Genomic DNA, 10,042 nt, shown 5'->3' with positions numbered 1-10,042 from the left:
TGTAGCTAACTAGGATAGAGTGTTTCATCTTGTATTTGTCAAAAGATGTAATCCCTCCCTAGAGAGCAAGACTCGTGATGTGATGATCATACCCTCAAGCAAAATTCACAACTTAGCCAAGAGTCGTTGGTTGCAAGCATACTCAATCAAGCTAATGAGTTGCTTGGAAATAATAATCAATAGGGTCAGTGAAGAGTGGTTGGGAGCCGAAAGAATAATAATTGTGTTAGGAGTGACTTATGAAAAGAATACTTAAGGGATTAATTAGGAGTGACAATGAGCTCAAATAACAATCAAGGAGTTATCCAGGAGTGGCTACAAGCTCAGATAATACTCAAAATGCATTTCGTAACATTAGTCTACTTAGTGGAACTTAATTTATTGATTGAGAACTAAATGTAGTCTATTGCAACAAAGGAACAAATATAAATTGTTGAGTGTATTTTATTTCTTCCATTTTTTTTGTTACATGTTATCATCATCTGTACTAATTGAGGAAGGAGAACTCCTTTTGAAAAATACAAGTTCAAAATGTTTTACTCCAGAAAACCAGTTAAGCTGTAAAGTTGCGTCTGTTGTACTCTAACATATTCAAAAGTCTTTATCTGATCAATTGACAAACAAAACTATCGTTTCAATATCATTATTAGACGGTATTTACGAAAAGATTCTAAAATTAATTTAAAACACAATTCAATCATCAATTCTTGTGTTTTTCCTATTTTTTCACATATAAATAGACTTTTATTTTATATCTGGACTCTTTTAGTAGATTGTAGAAAATAGTTATGTATGATATGATGAAAAACTAAACTCGTGTAGGATCGTTTCCGATAATTTCCACTTATCGATTGACAACGTGAAAAATATGGAAGGGATGAGAGATAAAAAAAACTTCAATATACCTCGATTGATGTCACAATTGAAAGAAATTGATGAGTAGAGGAAGTTTGTCAATTGTGAATGAAAAATTCAAAAATAAAGTTCAAAAGTTCTAATGAAGGACATAGAGAGAATTATCACTTTAAGAAAATTATTCAAATTTCAAAATTAAAAACTTTTTAGTAGAAGAGTTTAGGGTTCAAAAAAAACTTATCTACTAGAGATCTTGTATTCATGAGTCCAAATACTACTAAGACCCATCCAACAAGCCTCTCAAAATCTAGAGTCTAAAAAGTTTCTAATTACAATTGACAATTATTTCCTGCTTCCGATCTTTTTAAACCTGTGCACCTGATATCTTGTGTCAAATGACAAAAATGCAATTTTTAATTTTTAAATAAAAGGGAGGTGCGTATAAAAATACATTTCGAATTTGGTTTTCTAGATTTAAATTTTTATAACACTTGGATTCTGAATCCTTTTTTCCAGAATTTCTAAATTTTTTGTTTTTTGGAGTTTTTTTTCCATAATGTATTTTTTTTAATTCTGGAATTACTTTTCTAAAATAAAATTTGGTTTTCTAATTCTATTCTAAATAAATGAACTTTTCTGGAATTACTGTGTATTTTAAATAAATGGGCTGTTAAAGTAGTGAAGCTAACTGAAATTCTAAATAATTAATCAGATCTTAAAAGAAGGTGTTATTTATTTATTTTGTCGTGAGTTTTATGTAGTCTATTATTGAGTCAAATAACTATTTTTATTGGTATTACTGCTCATGGAACCAGTTTTTAATTTAACGTGAATTCTCTGTTTCCTAGCTTATACTCCCACAAAATTGCTTCTTAAATCGTTTTCCTCTATACTTATTTCACTCTGTTTGGTATTAAGGATCTACAAATTTTTCTACGTATTGCTATCCATTTTTCTCAATTATTTTCTCAAAAGTAAGTGTATTGTAATAGAAAGGGGGGGAGAAACAAGGTAAATGAAAAAAAAAACCGAGAAAAGTAAGTAAAAATAAAAATGAAATGTATTTAATTGAAGAAAAATAAAAAATAAACAGTGAAATTCCCAAATTTTAAATTTCATTTCAAGATTAGTTATACCAAATACTCTCTTCTAGTCCTATCCACTCAATATTACGATTTCAAACAAAATATAAGAGATAAAAGAGATGAATTAGGAACACATGTTTATTTATAAAGAGAGTATATTTCGAGGATTTTTATTTTCATAATAAAATTTAAGAGGAAAAAATTTAAAAAAAAATTGAAATGAATTTCTTTAGGAAGAAAAAATAATTATATATATATATATATATATATTTAAAATGTTTTTTTTTTTTTATAAAAGTATCCGTTGAAATGGTAAGGGATAAGTATGTGAAAGAGATAGAGTAATCCTAATCTCATATGACTTACTTTTTTGCTTTTTACCTATCTAAACAAATATCACAAAATGCATCTTCCATCCAATAAGAAGGTGCCATTTTAGATTTTGGATAAGCAGTGTATATCAGATAAATGAACTGTAAAATGGAACATGCTCAAAATACGAAATATGCATGCACAACTGTGTTTAATATGTGGATCACAATGCTTCTGTAGTTCTACCAAACTGCATATGGCCGCACAATAAAACTTTACCAAGTAGAAACTTGGTATTTCATCAAGTTATTTTAGATATTTTTCTCTTCTTTTAGAGAGAAAACTTGGATCAAACTAATTATTTATTATTTATTAAGTGGTGAACCAATCTTCAGAATTCACGTATTAGTTTGAGTTCATGTGACGTGTACTGTAATTTCTCCTTCATCAGAAATGGACGCGCGTAACCATCAACCTTCACTTGGTTCTTTTCACAATTTCTCTGTCTGTGTTTGTCCTTTACTCTCTCTGCGCTGCTAACATACACTCATTCAAAATTTGTGGTTCTCATGCACCATGCCACAAGAGAAAGTAGATGTGGACCCACAAATATCTCACAAACTCAAATCATAGCCACATAGTTGAAGCCATTTTCCAAGTCACTTGCAAAATGGAATAACAAATTAGCAATTATATCTAGTGGAATCCTACAATCAGACGTGGAAGTCCCACATTGGTGAGAGAACATAAGAAGAATCTAACCCATTAGTGGATTGAAAGGGTGCCAAGTGTAGCAGCAAAATCTGAACCCCCAATGAGATTGCAGCTTTAGATAGCCCAAGATAAGAGCTCCACCACTTCATCCCCCATATAAATCCCCACCCACCACCCTCAATTATTCACAACTCCCACAGCACAAAGCACAGAGCAAAAAGAAGAAAGCAAGTTCCTTGCAACAATGGCTGCTGCATCCTCCATGGCGCTCTCATCCCCCTCCCTGGCTGGCAAGGCCGTCAAGCTTGCCCCATCAGCCCCGGAAGTCGGGAGGGTCAGCATGAGGAAGGCCGTCACCAAGCAGGCCTCCTCCGGAAGCCCATGGTACGGCCCAGACCGTGTCAAGTACTTGGGCCCATTCTCCGGCGAGGCCCCATCCTACCTCACCGGCGAGTTCCCAGGTGACTACGGTTGGGACACTGCTGGGCTTTCCGCTGACCCAGAAACCTTCGCCAAGAACCGTGAGCTGGAAGTCATCCACTCCAGGTGGGCCATGCTCGGAGCCTTGGGCTGCGTCTTCCCCGAACTCCTGTCCCGCAACGGCGTGAAATTCGGCGAGGCCGTCTGGTTCAAAGCTGGTTCCCAGATCTTCAGCGAGGGTGGGCTCGACTACTTGGGAAACCCAAGCCTCGTCCACGCTCAGAGCATCCTCGCCATCTGGGCCACCCAAGTCATCCTCATGGGCGCCGTCGAGGGTTACCGTATTGCCGGTGGGCCTCTCGGTGAGATCACTGACCCCATTTACCCCGGTGGCAGCTTCGACCCATTGGGCCTCGCTGACGACCCAGAGGCTTTCGCTGAGCTCAAGGTGAAGGAACTCAAGAACGGTAGGTTGGCCATGTTCTCCATGTTCGGGTTCTTCGTCCAGGCCATTGTGACCGGAAAGGGTCCCTTGGAGAACCTCGCCGATCACCTTGCCGACCCAGTGAACAACAACGCCTGGGCCTACGCCACCAACTTCGTCCCCGGAAAGTGAGCACCATCAGAATGACTTGTGGATTCGAGAGTTTTAGACTTCTGTTTGTTGAAGTATATGTTATTGCAATGTACTTCACATAACGTGAATCATCTTGTGTATCCGATCCAACTTAATGTTAATTGCTTTTTACAAATTTTCCCTTTTTCTGCTCTTCTCACCACCAAATCGAACTTTGATTCATTCGTTCTCGTAAAACAAACATGTTTCTGTACCTCACAATTTTTAAACCCGACCATCACCGGCGTTATCGAATTCGAATTTCTTCTCCTCGCTTAACTGGTATGAAAATGAAATTGTAATTTCAACATTGTAACATGTTCTTCATGGAATCTGAATTCTAACATTTGGATTATGCAAATGCAATCAGTTTGTTAAAATTGATTAATGTTGTCTACTATAACAGCCTCATAGTGAAAAGTTTAATCTGAAACTGGACCTTGTTGGGAAGAGTATTTCAAAAAAATTAATTTAAATTGTAGTTTATATTTGATTGTAATTTATTGATGAACGTGGTGGAAACTTTAGAGCCTTTACGACAAACAGAAAACTTGGAAGGTTCTTTCATCGGTAGAGAGCAAATTCCATTTCTTCCTGAAAGTGAAAGAGTGGGAGACAAAGTAACGATTAAATGGTTATTTTTTTTTGTTTTTACCAATCGGGGTCCGTTTAAAAAAAATTACAAATTTAGACCAGTCGTGCCAATTCGGCACGACTTCATATGCAGAAGTCGTCCCAATTAGGCACGACTTTTGTCATGTCATACTAAAGTCGTGCCAACTTGGCACGACTTCTGTCCTGTCATACTGAAGTCGTGCCAACTTGGCACGACTTCTGCCTTGTCATACTGAAGTCGTGCCAAGTTGACACGACTTCTGCCCTGTCACTTCATTCTCCACACCATCAGATTCCTTACACGTATAATTTTTTACCTTCTCCTTCAGGTACTTTTTCCACTCCACCAATTATATTTGGAACTTCGGCATTCACCCCTCTTTCTACATATAATCCAACATCATCCATGCACTATCGATCCACAATGCCCTCACCAGCATCTCATAATGAAGCCAATGACAACGATGATGAACATGTCGTTGATGATCCTCTTCCACGAAGACCTCGATGACAAATACGAAGACCACATTGTGTCATGTCTTCCCATAAATAATTTACTTCTAGTTCAACTTTATAGTTTTATTTTATATCTTGTAATGAATCTTACTAATTTGTTTAGTTCTAATTAATCTCTTCTCATCATTACGTGTTCTCTGTAAAATCATTACTTCTCAAGCTATTTATTTTGCAACTTCACAACAATAATTCTCTATTTATTTTCCAAATACAATAAATTTTTATTTATGTATTTATTTCCAAATTCAATAACAATTTTCTTCATTTTTTAATTAATCAAATAATCAAGTTATTGTATTACATTACCGTCAAACATGATTCATACACGATTATCTAATTTTTTGTTCCTTAAAACTAACACTCTTAGAAAATTATGTATCAAAATAATTTTTAACATTACATAACTTTCTACCCAATATATAAACAATAAAATTAAAAAAAAAATTATGATGTGGCATAAGTCGTGCCAAGTTGGCACACTTCAATATGACGGGGGCAGAAGTCGTGCCAAGTTGGCACGACTTCAGTATGACAAGGTTGAAGTCGTGCCAAGTTGACACGACTTTAGTATGACATGGCAGAAGTCGTGCCTAATTGGGACGACTTCTGCATATGAAGTCGTACTGAATTGGCACGACTTGCCTAAATTTGTAATTTTTTTTAAACGAACCCCATTTTGGTAAGAACAAAAAAAAATAACCCCATCATGGTCAAAAAACCGATTAAATATCTAGTTTAGTTTGAGGAGGTTGGCTTTTGTGTATTGGATAACCTTTTGCTTATAGTTTTTTTTAGTTTCTCCTTATTTCTTATAAGATTATGATTGCACTGCAATTTTAGAAATGAATGTCTAGATACACGGATGAAGAAAAAACAAATCTTTTGAAAATTAAGAGAAATAGTCACCATAATTTTATTAAAAAAAATTAAGAAAAAATCTTTAAAAAGTCGAGTAATTGAAAACGTTTAACCTTCATCTCTTTTCTACTCAAGGTTATCAAACTCGTGCAAAGTCCATAAATTCGATTAGTAAATCCAAGTAGATTAATAAGAGTCTATTTTATATAAAATATTAATAAAAAAATATTCATGATACCAATTTCACAATATTAAAATTAATAAATTTATTTATACAATAATCAAATATTTCACTTTTTTTTCATTCCCTAAAATATCAGTTCCATCCAATATTTGATTTATTTTTCCTAGTAGTTTTTCTTCTAGGTGGTGGTGTGGAACTGAGGAAGATGCACTACCATTACCATAATTTAAACCAGATGTTACGAGTTGAATTTGTCGAAACATAACCATAAAAAACAATTTATCTCAATCTTATTTCAGTCACTTCAAATAAAAAAAATCAACTCAAAATAGAATATAACTTTTAAAAGAAATCAACCCAAATATTCCATTTTCAATTTCAAATTCACCCAACCCAACCAATCCCCAATCACGAAACCCACAACCCCAATCGTAAAAACCCACAACCCCAATCATGAAAACCATAACCTAACCCTCGTGAAATCAAACTTACAAACCACATGCTACATGAAAATGAAGGTAGAATGCGACAATGGCGACGACAACAGCAAAGCGAAAGCGACGAGAGGGAAGGCGAAGCAATGCGATGTGCGATGACAAGGCACAACCAGACAACGATGAGACAACGGTGAGGTGACGACGATGAACCCAAGTGAAACGTGAATGCAGCAAGTTCAATTCAAGTTGGAACGAACCCTAAAAATCTTGACACTAATTAGCAAAAGTGGGTCGTTTTGGGCATTTCTTCATAACTCGTTCACTCGGTCTCCAACTTGCGAGTTTGCACTGAGTTCACTGAGTTTGACTGATGACTTTCTACGACAAGTGCACCGCGTTGTCAGAAGTAATAATTTTTCCCTAAGGACAAATATCCATCCCACCAGGAACAGTGAATTATCAAGTACAATAATCGCTAAATATAAAACATAACAATAAAAAAGTGTGTTGAAAGTGGTTGTGTTGGCAATGATCAATAAGAAAACAGACAAAAAATTGGTTGCTACAAGTTGGAAAAATAAGGATTAAGTTTCATCTCTCTCACTCTTTCGTATTTTGATTAACATGTTAACATTATGTTTTTTTTATTGAAATTGATGCCCGTATAAAAGTCATTTATATCGATTCCTCACATATAAAATTCTTAAGAATATTTGCTAAATATCGATCTCTCGCATATTTATAAGAACAACTTAGAATCAAGCTCAGACGTTAATAACAATTAACATTTTATGTCTATTCCTAGGACTCAAATATGTTAAGTATTGTTGTTTAGGTAAGAACCCTAAAAATACTTTCCAGACAAATTTAAGATTCTCAAACATATCACAAATATTTAGAAGCGAAACAACAATACCAATAATCAATCAAGAACAAAATGTTATATCATAATTAAATATCACCTCAATACATAAGTGTTTGAACAGATTACTCCCAATCCCAAATGGTAGACTTAGCTACGCATATTCCTAGCTCCTTCCATTCTCCCAATTGGTTACAATTCACTCAATGGTGTTTTCCTCTCAATCTGGCACATTAGGGTTGTGCCTCTAGCCCCCTATTTTGTTAGAATATATGGCCTTAAACGAGAGGGGGGTGAATTGTTTAAGAGAGATTTTCACAATCTTTGAAGGTATAATGAAAATCAATGCTGAAATACAGAGAAAGAAATCAAAGAAACAAATAACCAAAACTGTTTCAAGATGATATCAGAAAAACAATCGGTTGTTTTTATCAGCAGTTTATAAAAACAACTTAAAAACAGAATTTAAAGAGTTAAGGGTAAGAGATAAGCACGCAAGCAATTTATACTAGTTCACTCTTACACCAAGAGCTACATCCAGTCCCCAGAAACCACTGGGTATTCCACTATGCAATCAAAACCAGATTACAAACACCACACACCAAAGTAGTGACCTTGAACCCCTCAAGAAACACACTACCTTTGGCAAACCACACCAAGAGTGTTGATCTTGAACCCCTCAAGAACACACAACACTCCTTGGCAACACAACTACAGAAATACAGTAATCAAGGAAGAAGGGAATAGAATACACCTAGGTATTACAAAGCTTAAAGTTAAGAATTACAACCCAATCCTATTCCACACACTTAAGAATGATCCAAAACTCTTTCAAATCTTGGAAAAACTGTTTTGATAAACTCTTTCTGTTACTCCAAGATTAGGAGCATAAAACCACCTTTATATAGATCCACCAAGTGGTCAAAAGCATTTAATAAAGGAGTCAAGTTAGTTAGGATCATTTAAAACATATTAAAACCGCTTAACAGAATTCTGTTAAGGTTTTCAGGAAAACAATTGGTTGTTTTGTCGAAACAATCGATTGTTTTGGTTTGACAGCAAAGTCAACCAAGTTTTTCAAAAATAGCTAAGGTAAAACAACCTGTTGTTAGGTAAAACAAACTGTTGAATTTTTGACAGCTTTTTAGAAAACACATCTTTTCAAAAGGTTAAAGATTCAAATGAACTTGGATCATCTTAAGAAGTGAATTAATAAGTTTCAAACAACTAGACAACACACACACACCCAACAGCAAGGTCTTCAAGCTTTCCTCTTGGATTTGGAGACATCAAAGCATCTTGTTCAACAATAATTTGCTAGGGTTAGGCAACTTCTTGTGTTGTGCTTTGGGCTTGTTCATAAAAACATAAAATTAGCCAATTAATTTGACGCATTCTCACTGCTGAGTTGGACTTTTTTCTCTGTTTTGTGCATTCTGGGCCTTCCAACTTTCTCCTTTTAACATATATTATTCTTCTTTAGTCCAAATCTCCGTTCTTCCCTAGAAACCTGCAATTAACACCAAATTTGGGAATAAAATGCTCTTATTCAATTAAAGATCATAACAAATGTAAAAAGGTATAAATTCATAAATTATGGATTATTTTATATGTAAATTAGCAATTAATACTCATAACTGCCTATATTTTAATATGAAACATTACAAAAATTAGGCACTTATCATTGACTGAGTCTAGTCTAGGTTTACTCAAAAAATGAGTCTACTCACGAGTTCACTCGTGACCCATCAATAAACTTTTAAAATTCGTAAGGGTTCACGAGTTAATCCTAGAGTTTGATAACCTTGCTCCTACCTCTATAAGAACTAGGAGTTTTAGTAGTTTTAGTAATCAATGTTGTAGTCTTACAAACATTGATCACTCACGCCTCAAGAAATCAACCTTGTTTGTGTTTTCAAATTTTATTTACTACATAGTAAGGACTTATTGTTGACAATACAAACAACAACAACCACTCTACACCGGAGACGTCAAACGTGGTTTCCACAACTCAGACCATTTTTTTGAAACCATTTTTGGAGGTCTCAAATATTGAAGTCTTCATCGGTCAAAATTTCTGACCTTAGCAAGAACACGTGTCTACCCCGATTCCAACACTCCTACGAAACAAAGTAATGATTGGAACCATGCAAATAAGGTATGTTGTCACACCTTACTTAGTGCATTATCTAACAATTTGTTTGATGTATACTGCTCTTACAAGGAAGCAAAAGGTATTTATGATTCTCTTATTCTCAAATACACTGTTAAAAACTTCGTTAGACAAAAGTTCGTGATCAGAAACTACTATCGCTGGGAGATGATTGATGACTATTTTATGGCAAGTGTACAATGTCATAAGTAATAAATTTGTCCCTAAGGACGGATATCGAACCCACAAAGAACAATTTCAAGTATAATTTTCATTAAATAGAAAATAATGTTTAAAAGTTTGTTGGAAGTTTGTTGTGTATGAGATTGCAAGAATGTAAATAAAGCAAAATAAAGAGTTGTTTGATTCAATTGAGATTAAGGTTCATCCTTCTCACTCTTCTTATGTATTTTGAA

At 34.7% G+C, this 10,042-nt stretch overlaps 1 protein-coding gene across 1 annotated transcript; it reads left to right on the top strand.

The window, feature by feature from the left end:
• The first annotated feature begins 3,036 nt into the window (after positions 1 to 3,036).
• LOC137809566 (chlorophyll a-b binding protein 3, chloroplastic) lies at positions 3,037 to 4,138 on the top strand. Its single transcript, XM_068610669.1, has one exon. It carries the CDS (start codon positions 3,211 to 3,213, stop codon positions 4,000 to 4,002), a length of 792 nt encoding a protein of 263 aa, XP_068466770.1. The 5' UTR covers positions 3,037 to 3,210; the 3' UTR covers positions 4,003 to 4,138.
• The last annotated feature ends 5,904 nt before the right edge of the window (positions 4,139 to 10,042 follow it).

Source organism: Phaseolus vulgaris, chromosome 2 (assembly GCF_000499845.2).
Source record: "Phaseolus vulgaris cultivar G19833 chromosome 2, P. vulgaris v2.0, whole genome shotgun sequence".
In the NCBI taxonomy this organism is placed as follows: domain Eukaryota; kingdom Viridiplantae; phylum Streptophyta; class Magnoliopsida; order Fabales; family Fabaceae; genus Phaseolus; species Phaseolus vulgaris.
The sequence above is the reverse complement of the archived record's forward strand: the minus strand, read 5'-3'. Positions and strand labels throughout refer to the sequence as shown.